The sequence below is a fragment of the Adiantum capillus-veneris genome, chromosome 17 (genome assembly GCF_014529385.1).
Source record: "Adiantum capillus-veneris isolate H3 chromosome 17, ASM1452938v2, whole genome shotgun sequence".
NCBI lineage: Eukaryota > Viridiplantae > Streptophyta > Polypodiopsida > Polypodiales > Pteridaceae > Adiantum > Adiantum capillus-veneris.
In genome coordinates, this window is record NC_140947.1 from 38,360,895 (window position 1) to 38,385,645 (window position 24,751).

The 24,751-nt window shown below is 45.5% G+C and overlaps 1 protein-coding gene across 1 annotated transcript; it reads left to right on the forward strand.

Annotated features, from left to right (window-relative positions):
* Window positions 1-2,105: 2,105 nt before the first annotated feature.
* LOC147437090 (uncharacterized) lies at window positions 2,106-16,993 on the forward strand. The gene is made up of 4 exons (XM_086486580.1): window positions 2,106-2,294; window positions 2,408-2,518; window positions 16,363-16,440; window positions 16,537-16,993. The coding sequence occupies exons 1-4, from the start codon at window positions 2,145-2,147 to the stop codon at window positions 16,585-16,587; spliced, it is 390 nt and encodes a 129-aa protein (XP_086342706.1). The 5' UTR covers window positions 2,106-2,144; the 3' UTR covers window positions 16,588-16,993.
* The last annotated feature ends 7,758 nt before the right edge of the window (window positions 16,994-24,751 follow it).

Genomic DNA, 24,751 nt, shown 5'->3' on the forward strand with positions numbered 1-24,751 from the left:
GATGTTGTTTGGTCTTTCCTTAAAGTGACAATGATGTCCTAAAGAGAAGTTGAGCACAATGTATTGTAGTGCTTCACTCGTAAAAGCGTTCCCTCCACAATGCCATCACAAGGATTTTTCAACTCTACAAATTCATAAGACACAAGCAAGGAGTTTGTCCACAACTTCCAATGGATGCATTCTTTCGAGCTCTTATTAGAAAGCCGTCAATAAAGAACCGCGTTCTCACCTTTGAAGCAGACAAAGACCATAATGGCATATTTATTGGGTAGTGGAAACCTTCAACCTAGACACAACAACAATGGCCATCAAGGGAAGGCAACTTCAGTTAATTGTTGTAGTTATTTCACACAATAGATGTGTTATTGATGTGCAAGACAATGCTCAATCTACAAGCAATACTAAGCTTATTATTTGTCTTATATTTAGGGATTGGAAAATCCTATGTGACAACTCGAGTATCTTCAAGATTTACCCAATGCTTCTTACCATTTGAATATTCAACTACTTCACCAAAGAATTTAATAGGGTGACAAATGTCTAATCTAAAATTTCACAGGGATTCTCGAGCTACATATCAAATACATCACAAAAAGTTGGCCACCAATTTCTTTAAATGCCAAATTGAGTAGCAGCTGGGACCACTACGTTGCCAAGAAATCAATGCTATGTACAAGCATGACAAAAGGTAGCAATTTAGGAGTCACAGACAATACTACTGCAAACGAAAACACTTTATAGGCATTGCCACGTGCACATGAGCTTTAAACACAAACAATTGTACAAATAATAATCTACCTGAAGCTAAGACCAAATAGGCTGCTTGGCCTATTGAAATCGAGAACTGGGGCAATTGAGCTTGAGCCTTTGTTTGAGAAAAAAACACTTGACATGACAAATTGTCTACTTAAAAAGTAGAGTCTCCTCCTCATCATCAATTAAAAAATGCAGACCTAGCTTTAAAATGCTATATATCTCATTAAGGACTTTTGGAGTGTTGGCAACATTCTGTAAACCATAACCAATTGTCAGAGCATCACGTGCTTGATCTGCAAATGGTAGGTCAAGTGCATCTCCTTGAAGCCACCTGCACCCTTGGTCTCTGTGTTTGTGGAATGGGGGTTGGTGTCTTCATCTTCAATAACAACTTTTGGATGTGTAGAACTGTAGATCCATCAACAATTCTAATGTGCTGGGTGAGCAAGCTGAGAAAAGGGACTTGAAAGACAAAGAACATGAGTTGGGTTGAGATCTAAGAGGAAGGGGAGGGGAATGAGTAGAAGAAGAGACATGGGTATCATAGAGAATAGAGTAAACTCACCTACTTCTTTCCTTGGGATGGCCCCTGGACAAGCCATCACTATTTGCAATTTTTGATGATGTTTCATGTACAATATGGATATGAGCTAACTACCATCAACCTGCCCACCAATATTGTGCAACATTTGTGCACCTAGCTGACCATAGATTTCCACATATATGCCAAATTTATTATCACTGCATTGCAATTTCCTCGTCATGATGGTTGCCTCCCTCGAGTCTTACATTGGAACCTCCCATTCAAGCATCTAGCTGACAAGCAACTGTAATGTAGCTTCCCACATATATGCCAATTTTGTTATTGAATGCATTGCAACTTGCTCGTCATGATGGTTGCCTCCCTCGAGTCTTATATTGGCACCTCCGTTTTCCACACTAGCTAAGGTGAGGTGGTAGGGGGCATGATGCAACATGGGAAAGGCATGTTGGAGACATATGTGCACAAGTAGATTCCTCCCATTGTTGAAGCTCGATGTTGCTACCCCAACTAGCTGAACTCTGAGTTACACATAAACCTCAAGGCCATATAATCCAAAAAATTATGTGAGCGATCTGAGAATCAACAACCCCAACCAGGGGAAATTGCCGAGGATTTGCCACACATAGAGAGAGAGAGAGAGAGAGAGAGAGAGAGAGAGAGAGAGAGAGAGAGAGAGAGAGAGGTGAAGCCTAGGTCCCAACCCTCTCGAGCTGCAAAGTGAAAACAGGCTGACAGTGCTGAGTGTGTTCACACGCATGAACCCCGCTCGTTTAGAATTCTCTTTATCCGTCGGTTCAAATTCTCATTTGAGGTTCTCGTTAGTGTCGAGGGGAGTACGTAGGCTATGGCGCCCAAGCGAGGAGGGTCGAAGGTCATCGGTAGCGATGCCCTCTGGAGGGCTCCTCTGGGGGAGCGACCCGTTCCAAGAATATCTTCTTCCATGCTCTCTGTGCGTCGAGCTCCCAACTTCGACTACGCCATGAGTATCATGAAAGTGAGTGAGTAGTGTTGATTGATTGAGAGAGAGAGAGAGAGAGAGAGAGAGAGAGAGAGAGAGAGAGAGAGAGAGAGAGAGAGAGAGAAGATGGACTTCTATGCTGTTTCCAGCATCCTGACCCTATTGGGATGGGGCTAGCTAGTGAGGCCCTTTTGGAAGCTGCTGGTCCCGATTGTATTGTACCAGGTCAACAAAAACATGTCAAACTTCTTGGATTACAGGTGTGTAAAGTGTCTTCTTCTAGCATCTGCTGTTTATTGACAAGGCTCTGTGTACATGCGATATGGTGAAGTAAGTAGTATATTCTTTGCTTTATAGGCGGACAAAGTTTGACTTATCTAGGCGGTTAGTATCCCGGAAGATTGACACAGGAAGAAAAAACTTCTACGTATTGGTGTTGTTGATACTTGCTTGGTTTTCTCTTGACAATTGAATGTGTTATGTGGTCACTATATAAGACACTGGCTTTTCAATTACATGTTTCTTCCTTTGTTTTTGGTTGTGTAAATTAAAGGCGTGGCTATGCAGTGTTTTTCTCATGCCGTGCTGAGTGGCCTTGTAATTTTTATGGAGATAGTTTCTAAATTGAGAGTTTAAACACCAAGGATTATTCTTCTTCTTTGAAGCTCTTTAATTGTAGATTATTATTAGAGCCAATATAAGTGATGATTGCCATCAAGGGGGCGCCCTTTATCCAAACAGCCTAGCTATGGCCATATATGCAAGGTTTTTGTAGAGTCCGGATGTGTACAAAGCACCTGGAAAATAAACTTTTCGTAAAAATACTGTAGGATTGTCGTTTTGTTTGATGAATCTTGAAGAATTAGATGCATTTTTGTCCCCACGTACGTGCCATGTACTTCACATCAAATTTCAATGTGCTTCGTATTTGTATGAGACTCTAGATTTTGTGCCATTTGATGACACTTGAACTATTACATCGCATAAGTAAAATCCTGGGCAGCAATGCCCAAGTCTCCCATGAGAGAAGTAAGCGCTCTTTCTTGCTACCTTCGATGCAACAACATTCTCAATAGCGAAGATCTTGCAATCTTGCTAACAAGATCGCCATGCAACTGCACCATCAATCAATGGGAAGACATATCGTGAAGACTGAAGTAGAACTTGCATTTCCGACATAATTTGCAATGAATGGCATATGCTAAAGAAAATTTGTATCATTCAAATGTTTCATAACACCATTTTAAGGTACGTTTCACGCAGAGGCAATGGAATACTAATTGGCTTTTCCCTTTATTGATTGCCAATCACAAAGGTATAACTCCCTGAGGGTCCTAGCTCTCTGAGGCTCTGCGCCCAGATGCTCCCTCAGAGATGCTTAAAAACAGCATAAGGGATGCCCAAATGCAGAGCCCATTGTCCAAGCCTTGGACCTTCTCTCGTAAAAACCTACCAAAAGCTGGCGCAAATTTTGCCATCTATACAATGGATGCCATGCAAGCATCTTCCGCATTTTGCGGGCCTCCCGTACAGGTTCCATGTTGTTGCAAGTGCCGTCAACAACATTTTCCACAATTCGCGGGCTAGTAGTTGATGCAGATTGGGGAGTCTCCGAGTCTTTAGGTTTTGTAGGCCCCTCGGCCATTCTTTATAAGTTGGCCAATCTCTTAAGGGGATAACTTCTAGGCATGCCACATTACAAACTTGTAATGTGCTCTTTATTGTGTGTTTTTAGAGTATATGCAGAAAAAGATGAAATGTCGTTCGCACTGAAAGAAAAAGGGCTCGCTGCTGCTACACGCTCCCTCCCCTCTTGCGCCATCGCCTCCCCTCACCCCCCTTCTCTCTCTCGCCCTCGCGCTGCCATCAGCCCCCCTCGCGCTGCCCCCCCCCTCGCCCTCGCGTTGCATCCCCCACCCCCTCCCGCCTTGCGTTGTCTCCCCCTCCCAGCCCTGCCCGCCACCTGCTGCCCGCTGCCCTCCCCTCCTAGCTGCCCCCTAGCCCGCCCGTTGCCACCCCCCCCCCCCCCCCCCCCCCCCTTTTGTCCGCATTATCCCCGAAGGTTTCTTTGCGCCTGGCTCTGCAACATTTGTTCTTCGGACAAGTGTTCGGCATCCTCGGCTGCAGATTGTTCTTCTCCGTCCGCCTCTTCGACTCAGCAGTAGACACAGATGGAGGCTCCAGCTCCGCCACAGAGGGACTCGCCTGAAGCCCCCTCGCCCGACCCCGCTGAGCCCACCATTCGACTTGCTCTTTCGTCGACAGAGCAAGCGAGCCTTGCCGCAGAGGTAGAGCGCTTGCAGGCGACTTTTGTCATCTGCAAGGTTCTCGGCACCCGTCCTAGCAGAGGAGAGCTGCGAGACCTTCTCCAGGCCTGCCTTCTCGCAGAGGTGGGCAAGATTTTGGATGTTCAGATCCTCGGACGGGGGTACTACCAGATCGAGTTCGAGACTTTTGAGATGGCCTCCAAGGTCATAGCTATGAGTCCACTGGCTATCCGAGCATCACGCGCCCACTTTCGACAGTGGCGACATGGTTTTGACCCGACTTCGGATGTGCTAGTAGAGGAGGCAGACATCCCCATCTCAGTCTGCTTTCCGGGTTTACGGAGGGAGTACCTTCCATTTCTCTCCAGGATTGGCTCTGCCATCGGGACTGTTCTGGAGACAACTCGTACGGCAGCATCAGTAGCTGCCAAGGCGGCTGGCATCCCTTCAGTTCGAGTTTTGGTCAGAGATACCCACATGCTCCCGAAGGTCATCCTCTTGCCTCGGGTGAGTGGAGGTTGGTTTCGACAGAGTGTGGAGTACTCGGGTCTCCCGAACCAGTGCTTCATTTGCAGACAGATGGGCCACCTAGCGAAGGCCTGTCCACGGAGGAGGCCACGACCTGCACCTCAGCCTCAGCCCCAGCCTGCCAAGGCTGGGCCGTAGTCTCAGCCAGCGACAACGCACAGATTCTGAGCCACCCTCCGAGCCTGGGGCTCCAGCGGAGGAGGGGTGGCAGCAGGCCCGTGGTCGTCGACGCCAGGGGCCACAGTAACAGCTTGGCACGCAGAGTGGCCCTCAGGTGCCTACTCAGCAGCAGTGGGTTCCCACGGGGAACCGCTTTGGTCCTCTTGAGCAGGAGGAGTCCCCTACGCCAGCCTCCACCTCCGCTTCACCCTCGCCAGCCTTCCCACCTCCAGATCTCCCCTCTTCCTCCTCATCCCCTCCTCCGCCCTCTGCTCCCGCCCACTCCCCACCTCGCCCCTCTGTCTCTGTCGCCCCACCCTGCTTCTCTTCTCCTCCGCCCCCCCCCCCCCCCCCCCCCCCCCCGCTCCTGCTCCCCCTCCTCGTGCTCTAGTACCTCAGTCGACCCAGGAGACTGGTCCCTCGCCGACGGCTAGGAGATCTCTTGGCAGTGCTTTTGCCACGAGTCGCCTAGCGAGAGAGGGTCAGCCCTTCTTGCGGCCCCCTCTGCAGATTCAGACATCTTCCCTTGCAGCTATCCCTCGTGGTCTGACGAGCATTGACCTCCGACGCCGCTGGGATTTCTTCGATTACGGATTCACTCGCTTTCTCGGCGATTCCGCAGTAGACCACGAGGCAGCCTGCCTCAGGGTCCACGCTCTGTTCCTCGCCGCTAGGGGGACAGAGGCCTTGGACTCGACAGTTGGTTTCTCCTTTCCCCTCTGTGGTAGGACTGAGACAGAGTGGTCCCTCGACTCAGTGGAGGGATGGTTGCATACACAGGTTCTCGAGTTCTCTCACCACATGGGAGAACTTGGAGTTACAGATTTGTTGCAAACTTTGTGGCCACTGGCCAAGTTTGCGGTGACACCCCTAGACTCAGCAGGATGTAGGCACATTGTGGTATACTTTTTTGCTGATACGCAGTGTTTGCCTTGCTATGTATACATACATGAGGACTCCTGGACAGAGGAGGTTGCTTTACGCATGGCTCGCTCTGCTTGGGCTTAGGCCAGACACTCACTACAGGCTCGCCTATCTAGAGGACGCTCGGATGCGGATTACTCCCCATCCAAGCCTGCCTCGAAGATAGCCCGTCTTGCTGCTGCGGCAGCATTTGTTCTCTCTCGCTCCCCATGAGGATCGTCTCGTGGAATGTGCAGGGATTAGGTGGGCCCCAGTTTCAGCGACAGTGGGGCCGATTGCGTCAGGAGCTGCAACGTTGCCTTGTGGGAGGAGAGATTGATCTCCTTATGCTTCAGGAGCACCATTTGTCTGAGAGCCGCATTCGGCGATGTGGTCAGATTTTGCGTGGACGTTATGATACCTTTTGGTCAGCTGCTTTTGGACCTGGAGGCATCCAGGGTGGGGTATGTATGACTATTGCGGACTCACTACAGCAGGCCATTGTGGGCAGAGGGATTATTGTGCCAGGCAGGGCTCAGTGGATCACTCTGCAGGTTCAGGGTGACCTTGTGGGCTTCCTGAACATTTATGCGCCCAATGTGGCGAGTGCTCGTGCAGAGTTTTGGTCACAGATTGTTGAGTCTCTGCCACAGGTTGACCATTGGTGTGTAGGAGGGGACTTCAACATGTTGGAGGACCCCTCAGACAGGATCGGAGGCAGCCATGCTACTGTGCATGGAGTCGAGTTAGCAGCTTGGGAGAGGTTGTGTATGACTTTGAGGGTCTCGGATACATGGCAGCATTCAGGCTTTGTGAGGCCTTCAGAGAGTCTTGCCTTCTCTAGATCGGACCGCAGAGTGGGAGGAGTGAATTTATCGCGGATAAATCGCTTCTACACTAGTGACCACTTCAGTGACATGGGGGGATCGGTGGGCATCCTGGCCGGGACATCCTTCTCGGACCATGCACCAGTGATCCTCACAGTGGCAGACAGGCAGAGGAGTGGGAGCACGATGCTTCGCATCCCAGAGCGGGTCTTGTTGGACTCAGCACTTAGAGAGAGGGTCGAGGCTCTTTGGACAGAGGGCATGGACAGCCAGGCTCTACCGGCAGACATTGCCTAGCTCAGCTTAGCCACTTCTTTCTCCAGGAGTCTTTGGCTCGACGGGCTGCAGCGAGAGAGGAGGAGCAGCGTCTCAGACGAGGCATTGCTTCACTACAGAGGATGCAGGAGCAGCATCCAGACAGTCCATGGTTGGAGGAGCAGCTACAGCAGGCTCGACAGGAGCTTGCTTGCACAGAGGAGAGGCGCCATGAGTTTGCCTTTCACCGACAGGCATCTCAGTGGACTCAGGTAGGTGACAGAGTGACAGGTGCTTTTTTTGAGACAGTGGGACCTCGGCACTCGCATGCCAAGGTCAAACAGCTGAGGAGACCCGATGGGTCAGTTGTTTGTGAGCCTGAGGATATGCGTGCAGTTGCTACTGACTTTTACCGTGAGCTACTGTCGGCTGACCCTCAGTCAGAGAGACAAGATGCATGCAGGGAGCAGGTTTGGGCGCAGATGCCTTGTCTTGTGACTGAGGAGATGCGCCAGAGGCTAGAGATACCTCTTCAGCTTGAGGAGCTGCACACGGCTCTTAGGGACCTTCCTCGTGGTAGCTGTCCCGGTGAGGATGGGCTGACTCCCAGCTTCTTCTTGGAGTACTGGGACTTGCTTGGCCCAGATCTTTGTAGTGCCTTTCAGTACATTCTGCACACAGGAGTGATGCCGGATAGCATGAGTGAGGGCCTGATTTACCTCATTCCAAAGGAGGGTGGCTCCTTGGATGAGATTCGACAGTGGCGCCCTATCACCATCCTCAACTCAGCCTACAAAATTCTTGCCAAGGCTCTGAGTTTGAGGATTCAGCGACTTTTGGAGAGCCTTATTCATGGGACGACAGGTTTTGTCAAGGAACGTAGTATCCTTGACAACATCTTCACTTTCTGGGAGGCTTCTGCCCTGGCACGTCTCCATGGGGAGGACCTTGTGATTCTTCTTCTCGATTTTGAGAAGGCATACGACAGAGTTGACTAGGACTTTCTAGAGGGCACGCTTCGCAGGATGGGCTTTTCAGATGCTTGGATCAGAGGGGTGTTAGCTTTGTACAGACAGGCTCACAGTTAGGTGCTTTTGGCAGGAGGTAGAGGTGAGCGCTTCATGCTCACACGATCGGTCAGACAGGGTTGTCCTCTTGCCCCCTTTCTCTTTCTGTTCTATGCGGAGGCGATGAGCAGATTTTTGGTGTCTCAGTAGGTTGGTTTGAGAGGCTTAGCACTCCCTATACGGGGAGATGAGCTTCTGGATGCTGATTTTGCCGACGATTCAGCCTTGTACTTAGAGGGCTAGGAGGCCAATCTTCACAGGTGTGGGCAGGCTCTGGAGACCTTCTGCTGTGCATCGGGCGCACTGATCAACTGGAGAAAGACAGTGGCTTTCTCGGTTGGCAGTGCTCCTGTGCCAGAGTGGATGCCAGGAGAGGGTTTCAGGTGGATTCCTCCAGGGATTGCAGTTCAGTACTTGGGTTGTCAGGTTGGTTTGGATTTGTCCCCCGAGCAGCAGATTGCTCCGCTTCTTCTGTCCATCAGGAGAAAGCTGTTACATTGGAGCTCAGCACGACTTTCGCTGGCTGGTAGAGTAGTAGTTGCCAACCAGGTGTTGTTGGCAACTATGTGGTACATCACTTCTTGCTGGATCTTCTCGAGTTCTTGTATCAGCCAGGTAGAGAGGCTGATCAGGAACTTCCTTTGGTCAGGACGCGACACTCAGATTGCCTGAGCTAAGGTGGCTTGGTCGGTCATCACACTCCCTTGCTCTCAGGGAGGGCTTGGGATCATTGATCCAGCACAGCACAGCAGAGCCCTTCTTGGGAAGTTCGTCGTCAGAGGACTTCTTCCAGGCAAGGAGCCCTGGAAGGAGTTCTTGCTGCAGAGGCTTCGTGCCAGGGTGCCTCAGTCAGGAGGACCTTGGCAACTTTCGACCAGATGGATCTTCACAGAGTTGCGCCGAGTTGGTTTGAGCAGGAGACTGGAGGACCGATTCGCTGTGAGTTTGCTTCGTTCTTGGGAGCTCTTACGGCGTGGCCTAGAGCAGAGACAACCGACATGCACGGAGGAGCGCCTATGACAGCCCCTCGTCTGGAACCCCATGGTTAGCACCCAGAGAGGCCACTTGGTTGGGAGAAGGCCTCATGTTTCTTGGGGTCCCATGGCAGCAGGTCCAACGCGCTCTCTAGGTGACTGACTAGAGTTCACAGGTCTGTCAGAGGAGGTACAGGCTGTCCAGCTACAGGGCATGAGAGGGGTTCAGAGCATGTGTCAGGACATCTCAGAGTCAGTTCCCGTTGAGTGGCTCACACCTCTCGAGCCAGTAGCACCCCGATGGATGGGAGCCTTCACACGATTGGAGGTTCTCATCTTAGTCAGGGCTTGTTCAGAGACTGTCCCAGCCCTGTTCTTCGAGCTTCAAGGTGGGGGACGATTACAGCGAGTTGCAGTAGAGGCCCCGCAGGTAGCAGAGTGCTGCTTCCAGAGGATCCGTGTTGTGGGCATCTGTGAGAGGACTTTCGTCATAGACCCTGACCCAGCAGCTCTTGAGACAGGGCACTGGACGCTATGGGCTTGGGAGTGTTGTCCATTGGCACGAGTGTAGTGGGATCCTGGTGAGTGGCTATGGAGGGACCCCTTCTCTTCTGCAGACCGCCCAGGAGTCCCTTTCTTTCAGTACACTGTTCGGCTACGACGTCATATACTTGCAGCGCAGAGAGAGGCCCGCCCCGCTGCAGCACGTCATTGACAGGAGGAGGGCCTCACAATTGAGTTCTTGGCAACTTTTTGGCAGAGGTTGTGGGACTCCAGACAGCCGAGGCGCGTCACTTTGTTCCAGTGGTTGGTTGCACACAGAGCCACAGTAGTTGGGAGCTGGCTTGTGCATAGTGGTCTCTCGGCCGCATGTACAGCCTGTGACCAGTTGGTGGAGAGTCAGCGTCAGTGTCTTTGGGACTGTCCCTCGGCCTAGCAGGTGTGGCTACGAGTTTTCGGCTGATGCCTGCCCTCTCCACGGCTCGACAGTACACTTGGGGGGCAGCAGCTTGGTCCACCCTCACGGGCCCGGCACTTCAGTTTGAGCTATCTTCCACCAGCAGGATGATAGTGATACAGGGGGGGCGACCTACACTCCAGCCTGTTACAGATCTTACTCCACAGGAGTGGAACAGTGAGAGGGAGGAGTGTTGGGAGCTCATCAGCGGCTTAGCTCTCTGGTTCATTTGGCGGGCCCACTGTTTCCGCATCTTTGAGGCTCGCCCTGTGCCACCAACAGAGACTGTTCGTGACTTTTGGCTAGAGCTGATCCATACTCTCAGAGGACAGCTTGAGGGACTACAGGGCAGCTCCAACCGCATGCGGGAGCGTCGAGAGGCTTTCCTTCGACTCTGGCGCCTTGGGCCTTTTTACACCATGGTCCAGGGGGTGCTCAGGGGGTGCTCAGATGGCACTACTGTCCACGTGTGTGGCTTTTCCCTCCTCCCATCTCTTGATTTAGCCCCATTGTATATATGCTGTTTTTTCATTGGGAGAGTCTCCCCATCATGCTTGTTGTAGCCCTCTCCTGCAGAGGTGGATGTAGCCCTATGGGTAATTTTCATTAACTAATAGAAGGATCTTTTTCTCGGAAAAAAAAAAAAGATGAAATGTCTACAGCAGACTGTCTAATGAATGATTTGATGAATATAGTGCATCTAGGCATTTGTTAGAGATCAACAAGATGTGGATCTGATGGCTAAGTGAACGTTATTCTAGTGCATCAATATTTCTATCTGGATGAGATGACTAAATACTGTTGTGAGCGCATCAAGAGTTCAAGAATGAAGAGATGGCTATATAGAGACCTAGGTGCGTCAAGAGTTCCGGTAGATTGAATGATTGACCTCGCTTTTTAATGTGAACTAAGTGTCTGATACATGAAATGTATGCTCTGTTAATCCGCTATCTTCTTTCAAATAGTCATTGGCATGTTTGAAATATGAGAGAAAAATATAAATATGATAGTAACAAGATTTAGTAGATCGAGACATCGGTGGAAAGATTTGCGTGGTCTGGATGTGATTGCTAAATATGTTACAATGACAACATTTCTATCTCGGACCATCGATGGAAAATGTAATGTTCAATGAGTGTCGCCTTTATGCAAGTGTTGGATGTGTGTAGTCTGATGCATGTGTATTTTCTTGTCCTTTGTCTATTTTGTGGGCGTAATCAAGGTCGATTACGATTCTTTTGAGAGGGGAGTATGTCTCAATCTAGGAAATTTCGAATTCAATGTACATATTTGCATAAAACCAGTCAGCAAAATATTGTCAGACCATTACTATTCCTAAAATCTTAATGAGAAATTAGTCAGTTTGTTCAATCTAGGTGACCTATGACAAAGGAGTGGAGTGGTTCCTCTCTTGTGTAGCGTATATTGCACTAGATTTAACCCGTTGATTTGACTTGCACTTAAGCAATAGACACTGTTAAAAATCCAAAGTCCTAAAGATACAACCCAAAATTGAAGAGAATCTGCTAAGTTTCGCTACTTTGCTTTGAGAGCTGGAAAATCTTGCTCTTGATCAAATTGTCGGTGGACTTAGTTCACCCTTTTGTTCTTCTTTTCTTGTGCTGTGGAACCTGTAGCTTCTCTGTTCCCTTGTCCATTGGCACATCATGCTGTGTCACGTGCACATCTAATTCTATGTGCATGTGGACAAGCTATCTCAGGTCTAGGATTTAGGTTAGCCTAGGAGCACCTATGTGAGCCTGTGCGTAGGTTGTGCATGTTCAGGCACTTAGAGTAGTTGCATATCCTCTGATGGCATACCCAGTACCACCCAGCATATGCATTGTCCAAGCAGAAGGTTCAAATTCCGGCCAGTTTTGGGATAGAACATTTTACAGGAAATTTGGCATTTTTATTATCAATTTGCAGCAATTTCCAGGGTTGTGGGGCTGTAGGAGTGACTGCTCGACCCAGCTTGTAGCAGGTATATAAGCGGAGAGGGGGCGCCCATTTCCAGCAGAAGAGGCAGCAAAAAATGTTCCAGCAACTTGCAGTGCACCTTCTTAGCAAGACCGGCAGAGAGCCCTAGCATTCTCAGCCAACAAGATCAGCCTAGCGTTTTCTGTTGCAGATTAGGCTTGGCATTTTGCAGTTCTCGTCGCCATATCAGCCCAGTCAGGTAGCGTTTTCAGTTTTCCGCCCCTAGCCCTTGCAAATTCAGTCCCTAGCTTTGTAGATCTCACCTACCTTGCACAACAGATCCTCGCCGTACCATTGGATCAGCCAGCATTTACAGATTTCAGCCGCTGATTTCAGATTTCAGCATCTGCGTTTTTAGCGCATCGTCGTCGAGTCGTCGTCATCGCCATCCTGGCCGATACAGTGAGTGTTCAACAGAAAATCAGCGTTTTTCAGATTTCAGCATTTCAGTCCTATCGTTTTCAGTTTTCAGCCCGTCCTCGTCGTCGTTATCATTGTCGTTGACATTGTTGGCAAGTCCATTGCATCTAGACCATTGTACCAGATTTGTGCAATCTATAGCATAGACCTCTCTCGCCATAGAGAGGGGGTGGGCCCTTGGAGGAGGGTTTGAGAACCGTCTGGTGTCGTATTCTTCTCTCTCTCTTTCTCTCAATCTCAGCACTTCGATTCATAGTAGCATTCACTTTGTTTGTGATCATTGCACTCTCTTTCTAAAGGGAACGGAAGGCTCTCCCTTCCGTAAGTAAAAGGAACCCTTGAGCACAGTTTGGAGCACTTATCTTGAGCAATATCAACATTCACTTGCGCTGCACCTTACATTCGTATCAGAGCTTTTTGGCAGTGTTCTCTATCACTCAAGGAAAGAACCACAATTTTTTTTTTGCTTGTTGCGGTCGCACGTAACCCAAGTCCACTTGGGTGTGTCGATTCCTAATTGTGTTTTTGAAGAGTGACACGTAACCCAAGAAAGAAGGGCTTGTCCAGCCTCCCCTTGTTTCTCTTTTTACTCACTGAGAGCTGACCGTTCACTTAGCGGCCGGCCAATCGACGTGAGGTGGGAAAAAGTCTTCGATGACATGATAGTTTATTCGAAGAATGAAGAGGAGCATAGGCGTCACTTGACCATTGTGTTCGAAGAGCTGCGCAATCACAGGTGTTAGGTGCAGCGGAATGATTGTTTGCGCTTTGCTCAAGATGAGTGCTCCGAACTGTGCTCAAGGTTCCTTTTAGTTCTTATGGAAGGGAGAGCCTTCCGTTCTTAATGGAAAGTGCTATGATCACAACAAAGTGAATGGACACTGTGCGTGCAAGTGTATGAGACTGAGAGAAGGAGAGAAAAGAGATACGACACCCGAGAGGTTGTAAAACCCTCCTCCGAAGGCCCCACTCTCGTCTGCGAGAGTGGTCTACTTAATGATTGCACAAAGTTGTACAATGCGTATGCAATGGACTGATGCAACTTGGACTATGCCGATGACGACGACGGTGATGACGACGATGACTTGATGGCTGAAATCTGAGATCTTCTTACTGTTGAATTTCGGGACTGTTTCGGTGGTTGAAAATGACTGTTTTGGCTGCGTTTTCATGGGCTAAAGATGGGGGAACTTCTGCAACCAATCTGGGATGTATCTGTTACCTTGCTAAAGGCTGAAACCTGCGTTTTTGACTGCTGAAAATTCTGCGTTTTAGGGTTGATACCGCTGGCTGAAAACGCTGGAAACTTGCAGATGTTTGCTGGCGTTTTTGGCTGAAATCGCTACTGCTCTGCTGAGGTTGAAAAACGCTAGCATCTGGTCTTTTGGCGATGGGGGAATCTGCAATGGCTATGGTTGTCGATGATGTTGACGATCATGCAAAACGGGGGGAAAAACGCCAGGAAGGGGAGGTTGGCCTAGCGCTAGAGAACGCTAGGGGGTGCTGAAGGGGGGTACTGCTGAGAAGTTGCCCGTTGAGCGGGAAGCTCCTGCTGCCTCTTCTGCCAGAAAGTGCTAACTTGGGTTTGCTTATATATTAACTTAGCAAAATTGCCCTACCTACTTTTGTTGGAAAGTCACTTAAAAATAATAAGTGAAAAATACCAAAAATAAGGAAAATAGGCTAAATGCACTGGAAAATTCTCCTAACTGATTCTAATGGATTCTTATGGGAATTCTGATGATCATGCTGTGTGCAACTAGAGGATATGCATCTACACTTAGTGATTGGGCATGCACGGTCTACCAATAGACTCACAAAAGTGCCATATCACTTCTAAATCTAAACTAACTAGACTGGCTGAACCCTGATCATGCTGTAGCTTGTCCACGGACACATAGGGTTGGATGTGTCATTGACAACAGGCTAGATGTCAATCCTAAGAAAAGTGAATTCTTCCTGGAAGAGATCCACTTTCTTGGCCACATAGTCTCCAAGGATGGTGTTAGAATGGATTCCGCAAAGGTCGAAGCTATTAAGACATGGCCAGACTTGAAGACTGTGCACGATGTCAAAAGCTTCTTGGGATTGTGTTCCTACTATAGAAGGTTTATCAGGAATTTTGCAGAGATAGCATCACCTCTTCACGCTTCGCAAAAGAAAGAGGTCACTTTCAAATGGACCCAATAAGAGATTTCAGCTTTTAGCCTACAAAGGAAAAGTTGACTTCAGATCCAGTAATTGTTTTGCTAGATCTCAGGAAGTCATTTGTGGTCGAGTGTGACGTGTGTGGCAGTAGCATCGGAGCAGTGCTAATGCAAGATGGATGGGTAGTAGCTTATAAAAGCCAAATTTTGCAAGGGCGAGAGAAGACTATGCAAGGCTATGAGAAAGAGCTCTTGGCTGTGATTCATGCGCTTTCTAGCTGGAAGCACCACCTCTTAGGTGCTGATTTTGTTGTCCAAACAGACCATCAGACCTTGCGGTACTTCTTGACACAATCAAAGCTATTCGAAAAGCATATGTGATGGGCAAACATTCTTTCTATGTTCCACTTCCAGATTATGCACGTGGAAGGCAAGAAGAATGTTGTGGCTGATGCGTTATCAAGGAAGCCACAAATTTTAGCTGTGTCAATTCCTTATCATCATGAGATTGATGACATGAAGGAACAGTATGCTACTTATGAAGATTTTGCAAGGATCTTTGAACAGTTGCAACAACATCATGAGCACTACCTCCTCGGAGATGATTTTATGATGATGCATGGCAGACTTTGTGTCACTAGGCCATTGCGACATAAGGTCATGGAAGAGAGTCATGTCCCACCGTATGCAGGGCATCGTGGTATTGATGCGACGGTTAAAGCAGTAGAGACATTCTTCTATTGGCCTACCTTGAGGAGAGATGTGGATGCCTTTGTGCGAGCATGCCTGATTTGCCAAAAGGTCAAGTTTGACAGGCAAAAGGCACCAGGGCTGTTACAACCACTGCCGATTCCGGATAAGCCATCGGAAAGCATTGCTATGGACTTTATCTTTGATCTTCCAAGAACCCCAACAAGTAATGATGGTTTATGAACCATTATCTGCAGGTTCAGCGAGTAGGCCCATTTTATCCCTGCTAGGAAGAAGATAAAATCTGATCAGATGGCACGCTTGTTCATGTACAATGTGTTTAAGTACCATGGCATGCCACATTCGATTATCAGTGATCGTGATGCTCGCATGACAAGTTTGTTTTGGAGAGGATTGTTCCTACAGGTTGTCGGCATCTGCTTGGGGCATTCTAGCTTCCGAGCCGTGTGTGTGCTTAAGTGCTAATTCCCGTCGTAGGTTACCTTTGTAAAGTGCTCTGTGTGTGTGTCTAAAGTAAAGAATTTTGGGTGAAAGCCAAAGCCTACCGACCACCCCATGGGCCGGTTTCACTAGTATTCAGTAGTTTTATTCAGTACTTTACGTACTGGTTGTTATTTATACGCGCACACAAATACACATACATGCATGTATGTATCTGGGTTTTATATCTGATGTATACATGCATGTGTGTATACAAGCGTATATGGATGCATTTACATGTAGACAAGCATGCGTAAGTAGACACGTCTGTCTATTTGTATTCAATACCTAATGAATTTTTTTGTACTGTTAGTGATTACCATATTGTACAACGCTTTTAAACATTGTCTTCGTACCGTATTTATTGTTCCTAACCACCTTGGTCTTGGTGAGGGGTTGGTTGATACTCTGTGGTTTATTTTTGTCAGGTTTGGCCTATCAGCACGCCTGATTTAAATTTCAAAGCTTTGGAGCCAATAGGGCGTGAAGTGAAAACATTCTGCAGGGTAATATGACATTCTTAATTTTGTGTGTTGCTGCTGCTCAGAAAAGTTGTCACTCAATCAAAGTCTAATCGCCTTTGTTTTTGTCGTAAAATGCAGATGCTGGATAGAGCTTTTGACATTATGCAAGCGCCATTCAATGAGAGATGAAAAAAAAAGTTGGTCAGACTTACATGTTATTGCCGGCATTCTTTTCCTTTTGGAGGCTTCCAATAAAGCGGATTCAACATCTAGCCTCGGAGCTCACATGGGTCAGCGACGCAGCAGATAGCCGACTCACAGAGAGAGAGAGAGAGAGAGAGAGAGAGAGAGAGAGAGAGAGAGAGAGAAGTATGTATTTTTTTGCTATTGTTGTGTTTGGCTTCCCAGTAGTTCTGACTTGCTTATTACAAGCTGGTCTGACAAGTCATATTTCGAGAAAGCCAAGGTCTTTGCCTGAAAAACCCGTGTATGCCCAATCACGTCGCATCTTGTATTTTCTACTTGTCCAGTGAATGGACCACCTCTGTGTATCATTAAACTTATGGAGATGCTTTATCTACGAAAGTTTCGTATCCATGTGGTAACAGGCCTGGAATGTTCCTCTTAATACGAAAAACCTTCCCTGCAAATCAAACTAATGAAGTTTGAAACTGAGTATATTTCTGTGATACGATCAACAGTGTTTTTCTTAACCATTTCTTCACATGCCTATCTATGAGGTCAATGTTAATTTTTTTTGATTTTTTTTCCATCAGCGTGGGGGAAGATCGTGGGAGAAGTTTACAACAACCGGACATTGCCGTACACATTACATTCACAAGGGGCCATACCATGATATTCGTTTTACGACGACGTTTGTGGGGTGAGGGTAGCCTTCTCGACTTTTTCCTTGTGATACCTGAGGTTGAGGGTTCTAAGTTCACGAGCTGTGCTGGATAGGTGTCAGCAACTTCTCCATTGGGGAAGTCATTCCCACAAAATCTCATTTTCGGATGGAAATTTTAAGTGCTTTTGGCATGTGTAGTGAGCATAACCAAGGGTATGCTCCTCCATCACCCTGGCCATTATTGCAATACCAAAAAACTATGCTTTAGCTGAATTACCAAGGACGCACAACAAAACTCATCTCAGTACGCAGATCCTTGGAATGATGTATGCTCGTGCGTGCGTGCATGCATGCCATAATTGGGCATTGACGATGTGAGTTGAGATGTATTTTGCCAAGACTATCCATGATGGAGCTCAGGGTTCTATTTTCTTGTGGATGACCACCATAAGTCTATACATTGCACTTTCCTTTCAGATGAATCTGGGCTCATCCTGGATCATCTAGGTATATTTACTCAAAGGAGGGACTTGAGATGGGCTGTTAGTAACATATACAGATAGAGAGCAGAAGTTCTCAATTCTTGACCTTGATATTTGAGGGTCAACATATGTGAGCCAATTCAAGAGCTTGCTCTATAATGTTCTTGTCCAATTTGATTTTGCATCCAGAATTCATTTCCACAATTAACCAGAAAAATGTTTTCTATAAAATTGGGTCCCATGTGCTAGGCTTTTCTATTTGCAATTTGATGTGCACGATGGTTTAAATTGTATATGTTGTATGTGTTTTGAGAGAGATGTGTCATGTCTATGGTACTTCCCTGCATTTCGGTTTTCTGATTTCCTTTTTTTATTTGGGTTTATGTGGGATATGGCTTCCGATGAGATGTAAGATGTCTAATTATGTGTGCGTTTCAAGGTTAGTATGGTTAGGGTAGGTAAAGGTGGAATACTTAGATGCTATATGAGAGTGAAGGTCTAGTGTGTAGAGCTATGGATAAATTGTTGTATGGAGTGTGTTTGTTTCTTGATCCACCACCAAAAACAAAAAGAGTGTAAGTTAGTTTTGCATTTACATTGATTAGAACTGTTGTATGGAGTGTGTTTGTTTCTTGATCCACCACCAAAAACAAAAAGAGTGTAAGTTTTACATTTACATTGATTAGCTTGTTAAATTTGTGTGGATGATAGACGTATACTTGATCAACTGTGATTAGAATGGAGTTATTGTGTCCATCTTGCTATTCTGAGGCAAGTTTTGGCATGTAAAGTAGCCCATGGATATGCGACACATACCCCATCTGCCACACAGTATCGAACATTTATTGGACATTTATCACCCTCGTGTACATTTTGGTATTATGACTTTGCAAAGTTCCTTTGCGTGCACAAAACTCGGATATAGTATCGTCATTGGCTAGTCTTCATTAAAATGTAGCATGTGCACATTGGTATCTGATATTGATATTTTCCTTTGGAACTTGCATTTCCCTTATGGTATTAACATTGCATGGGTGTATTATATGCTTAAAAAATCGTTATCAATAGGACAAACTATGTTGGGGTTATTTGGAGGTGAGCATAAATGGGAAAGGAGCAATGATACAGGAGCCAGAAGTGGGGTGTAGCAAGTGCAAAATGCAACATGCATATAGCTCACTTATCCTCTATGATGATTAGAGCTATGTAAATGAATGGTTAGTGATTTATGCTAATGGAAGATCACCAGCTCATGTCCCAGCTAGAGCACATTGACCCTTAACCAACATCCCACTTAAAGGCCATTGTGCCTTAAGGAGACTATAAACATATATATATATATATATATATATGCAAGTTATGTAGCATCTATATCTGTATGAGACTCAATGCATTTACACGCGTAATAGTATGTGAATCGCTTAAGAGCGTGGACCTTTTAAATGAAGATCTACACGCTCAATAGTGTCCAAACTGCTTAGAGTGTGGAACTTTGAAAAGAAGATTTACAATATTATAATCTATGCAAGTCTTGACAAGCTTGATGCACTAGCACCTCACACATAAATTGATAGTCCACCCTCATCTTTGCATGTAACGGTGGATTTTGTGCTAGCAGGATAACACTCTCACTATCACAATGGAAAATTGGTAGGTATAAAATATAATATCTAACCAACCCAAATGATTCTCATATTAAACTCGGGAACAAGGGTTAGAATATAGACATGTGCTTCCGGATCTATCTCAACATGGGGCCAATGGTAAAGGGGTCCAAATAAGAGATGGCATGTTAAAGAGCAAGTCTAGCTAATGGAGCTTATTGACCTTAGGGTCAGCTTCAATAAAGACCTCCGAAGGTTAGTGTTAAAAGTCCTTTGACCTTAGGCAAGTTAGGGCTGTGCTTGAGGTGCTTGTTGACTAAGATGCTTGAGGTGCTTAATGACTAAGGTGCTCCATGACTAAGGTGCTTGGGTGTTCAAAAAGTCAAAGCACATCCCTACACAAGGGGGGCGAGCCCTCATTGTAGGAGCTAGAGAGAGAACACACACCCTCACACAAAGCAAGCTTGGTATAAAGAAAGCAACTAGGACACTTGTCAAGTTTCTCTTCATGTTGCCCTCATCATGTGCCTAAAGTCTATTGGTTGGTCTCCCAAGGTGTCCAATGATAATTTAGCTAATTTAATTAGTTGTGTTTGCGTTTATAAAGTCCTCTCTCTCAAAGGGGAAAGGGGGACACTTGTCCCAAGGCTATCATGCCTACTTGATATGAACTCTGCATGTGATTGGCTAGGCTTGAAGGGGTCCAATGAGCTTTCATCAGAGTTAGAAGAGGGGGTCGACCAAGGAAGCTAGGGGCTAGCTTGGGGGGGTATACTCTCCCACACACACACACACACACACACACACACTCTCATTGTGTCACCTACAGGGAAAAAAGCATATATATAGATGCTAGTGAGTCTGGTCATACTATACCACTTGTAAATTCTCCTTCTTTTAAAAATCAATGAAAAGCTCAGTTTCTGCGCACATGATTTTTGTCAAAGAGTCCCTAAAAGATCCTAATGTTTTATCAAATATAAATGGTAGGAATCAAGAAGAGTTCGACTTGTCTAATTTTCTAAAAGGATTCCATGATGTGCTCATCGATGATATCCCTATGGACTTACCTCCAAAATGAGGGGATGATAACCCTCGAATTGAGCTCCTACCAGGAAGCTCACCACCTAATAAGCCTCCTTATCAAGTTTTTCAAGCTCAACAAGAGGAGATCATGAGGCATGTACAAGAATTGGTAGACAAAGGGATGGTGAGGCCTAGCCCCTCTCCCTTTTGTTCTCCAGCCCTTTTAGTGCAAAAGAACGATGGTACATACCGCATGTGTGGACTATCGAGCACTAAACCATATCACTATCAAAAATAGATTTGTCGTACCGCAGCGGGTAGAAGATCTGTTTGATAAGCTACAAGGCTCTACCTACTTCAGTAGGATTGACCTTAAAAGTGGCTATCAATAAATGAGTCTAGTGAATGAATATATACTAAAGACCGCGTTTCGTACATTGTTTGGTCTTTATGAATATCTAGTCATGCCTTTTGGCTTAAGCTTGGGCCGGGTTCCCACCTCAACCTCAACCCTAGCTTATCTAAGGTCAAAGGACTTTTACACTAATTATTGGAGGTCTTCAATGAAGCTAACCCTAAGGTTTTATGCTCCATTGATTAGCCTTGCTCTTTGATAGACCATCTCTCATTTGGGCCCCTTTACCATTGGCCCCGTGTTCAGATAGATCTATAAGCTCATGTCTATATCTTAACCCTTGTTCCCGTTTATTCTCCCACATTAAATGATCAGTTTAATATGAAAAAATCATTTGGGTTGGTTAGATATTAAATTTTATGACAGGAGGCATTGTGAGCTCGGCACATAGAGGTCACGTATCAAGGTGGCAAGGGGATAAGCTCCACAAGCCATAAGAGGAGAGAGATTGAGCTTTCTCACAGAGAGAGAGAGAGAGAGAGAGAGAGAGAGAGAGAGAGAGAGAGAGAGAGAGAGAGAGAGAGAGAGAGAGAGAGAGAGATAGAGAGAGAGAGAGATTTGGTTATGTCATATGCGTTTTGGGCATGATGTATACACTTGTTTATTTTTGAGATTTTGATCTCCATATCTCTAGATTTGTAGTTCTCTTACACTCACATGGGCTACAGAAGATTGACACATGTTTTTCATTATTTTCTTCCACTGGAAGTTCTACGCGTATGGATTATGCGTATGTTGGCAGAAATTTTTTGTTGTGAGCTCTTTTGATATCATTATCTCCGCAAGGATATATTTTTCTTGCGTACATGTTGGCGCTTGTTAATGTGCATATCTTGCATTTTTGTAGCGATTTTACGACTCATACACATATTGCCATTGTACCTCGTAGTGGAGCTGAAGTTGGATTATTTTAGCAGTCCCGATTGTTTCTTAGACTCCGTAAAAAAAAGCCCTTTTCTGAGACTAGCTAGGTGTGTCTGCATAGCCTTTTGTGAGGATCGTTGCGTGAGGTTTTCGAAAGTTGAGCACTGGGGACCGGGTTACCTAGTGTGAGGTGGATCAGGTTGTTGAAGATCCCTACTCATGGCCTCACCATAGGATATTTATAGATGGGTATATGTGCTTTGGTGCCAGTTGGCAGTCTTTTGACAGTGATATTTGAGATGTATATGCAATTTGATGCCCTGTTAGCACTCTTACATGGTTTATGCGTTGAATTTTTGTTTTGAATTTGAGATTTTGATCTCTATGAAAATGAGATTCTATCAAATTTTTTGCCATAAATTCATAGTCTCCCTCTCTTGCATTTTCTCTTGTCAGTCATGGCTGGAACTTTTGAGAAAGAATATAATATCAAGAAGTTTGATGGCACAATATTCATGCTATGGAAGCAGCATATGCTTGATGTCTTGGTCAATAAGGGACTTGCAATGCCAGGGAAAGGAAGTAAAGAGGGTGTTTAGACTGATGATCAGTGGGAGGAGCTTGATACTCGTGCCATAGTAACTATTAGGTTGCAACTTGGCGAGTTTATATTCTTCATGATTATGGCCAATGCTAAAGAACTTTGGGAGCCTTTATGCTTAATATGGGATGGTAAGAATGTATCGAACAAAGTGTTTTCGATGAAGAATATTATGCATCTTAACATGAAAGAAGGTAGCAAGGTCAATTCACACGTGAACAAGTTTAACATTGTGTCTACTCAATTGACATCAAAGGGACTTAATTTTGATGATTAAATGAAATCCAATTTCTTGCTATGCTCTTTGCCCGCATCATGGGATACATTTAGCACTATCATTAGTAATTCTGTTCCTAAGGGAAAGCTTGTTTCTAATGATGTTACTAATGCTTTGATCACGGAAGAGATTTGACGTGAGACTGTTGACACTAGTTGGCATGGTGATATGTATATGGCTAGTGGAAGTAGCCAAAGGAACAATCAAAGGCAGAGAGGTCATAGTCGTAGTCACTGTCATTCTCAGGATCACAAGAATGTACGTAGCAAGAGCCATGGACATGGCACGAGAAACATTTAATGCTACCATTGTCACAAGAAAGGACACATGAAAAAATATTGCCATTTGTTGCATGAGAGAAGTGTAAAGCCATTATTGTAAGCTCTACACCTCCTAAGAGCAGTGTGAAGATAGAGGAGCTCAATGTCGTTGAGTCTCCACATGATGGTGTTGTTCCTAACGTGCCACATCCATTAGATGTACTAGTCTTCACTTTTGATTTGAGTCCAGAGATGTTGTTAGCACTTGACGAAAGCTATGCCCATAATTGGATTATTCACTAAGGTGTTAGTTTTCATGCTATTCCTCACAACAAGGAGTGGTTCTCCAGTTATGCTTCTACGCATGGTTCAGTTAAGCTAGGTGATACTCATTAGCTTGAGTTATGTAGCATTGGAGATGTGAAGTTGTGTATGTGCAACATTACTGAGTTCATGCTGCAAGGTGTTAGACACGTGCCGAAGGTAAGTAAGAGCTTGGTTTTAGTAGGACAACTGATGATCTTTGATACACTACATTGTTTGGCAATGGTTCCTAGATTATCAAAAAAGGTAACTCGGTCATGATCAAAGGCCAAAAATTTGGCACACTATATTCCTTGTATGTCTCTTCTGTGAAAGAAAATTCTATCTATTGCAACCAATTTTCCTTTTATTGAGTTGTGGCATAGCCGGCTTGGTCATATTAGTTAGAAGGGAATAAAGAAATTGTAATGTTTTGTCTATATCTTTGTGTTAAAAACTATTCTGGTTTTAGTTTATGTGAGCATTGCATATACAAAAAATAGACTAAACTTACCACTTTGCCATTAGATAAAAAGTTAGAGAATCCTCTAGATTTGATTCATAGTGATCTATGCGAGGCTATGCCGCACGTCTCTATGGGGGACATGTCACATTATATTTCTTGACTTTCATAGATGAATCTACTCAAAAGGTGTGAGTCTACCTCTTGAAGAGGAAAGAAAAAGTTTTTAGTGTCTTCAAGAAGTTCTTAGATATGGTAGAAAACCAGTCAAGCAAGAAGTTGAAGGCTTTGCACACTTACAACAGGGGGAAGTATGTCTCCAATGAGTAAAGGACTTCTATTAAAAACAAGGCATCAGTCTACTAGCAATGTTCCTACTGCTAGTAATGCTCCAAAGAGAGCTAGTAATGCTTTAGAGAGAGCAAAGTCTAGCAGTCATGCAGTGAGGAGATCTACGTGTGTCTCTCATGCCCCTAAGTGTTTTCAGGCAAGATTATACTATTTATTGGTCATTGACTACGGAGAGCCTACTTGCTACTAAGAGGCTATTGAGATGGAAGATTGCATGAATTGGGAGCAGGCAATGCAATCTGAGTATAAATTGATTATGAAAAATGAAACTTGGGAATGAACAAAGGTGCAAAGGTAAAACAAGCATTGCCTTGCAAGTGGGTGTATAAAAACAAGTACACAGAAGAAGATCCTGAGCCTAGTATAAGGCTAGATTGGTTGCTGAGTGTTCCAAGAAAAAGAAAGGTGTGTATTTTGATGAGATTTTTTCTCCACTGGTTATAATGATTGAATTTCATCTTGCGTTCGGATTAGTAGCCACTGAGAACATGGAACTTGTTCAAATGGATGTGAAGATAGCACTTCTTCACATGGATCTTGATGAGGTTGTATACATGAAACAACCAGAGAGTTTTGGAGTCAAACTTGAGAAGCCTACGAGGACATAACTGATGTGTAGATTACGTAAGGCATTGTATGGCCTAAAAAAAGGCTCAAGGTAATGATACATGAAGTTTGACAAGTACATGTAGTCTCAAGGGTATGAAAAGAGCCAGGAAGATCATTGCTTGTACGCCCAGAAGCTAAATGGTGGCTCACTTATCATCCTGATACGTTATGTCGATAATATGCTCATTGTCAAGAAGTCTAAAGACGAGATTGCAATCTTGAAGAATTTACTTAGCACACAATTTTCTATG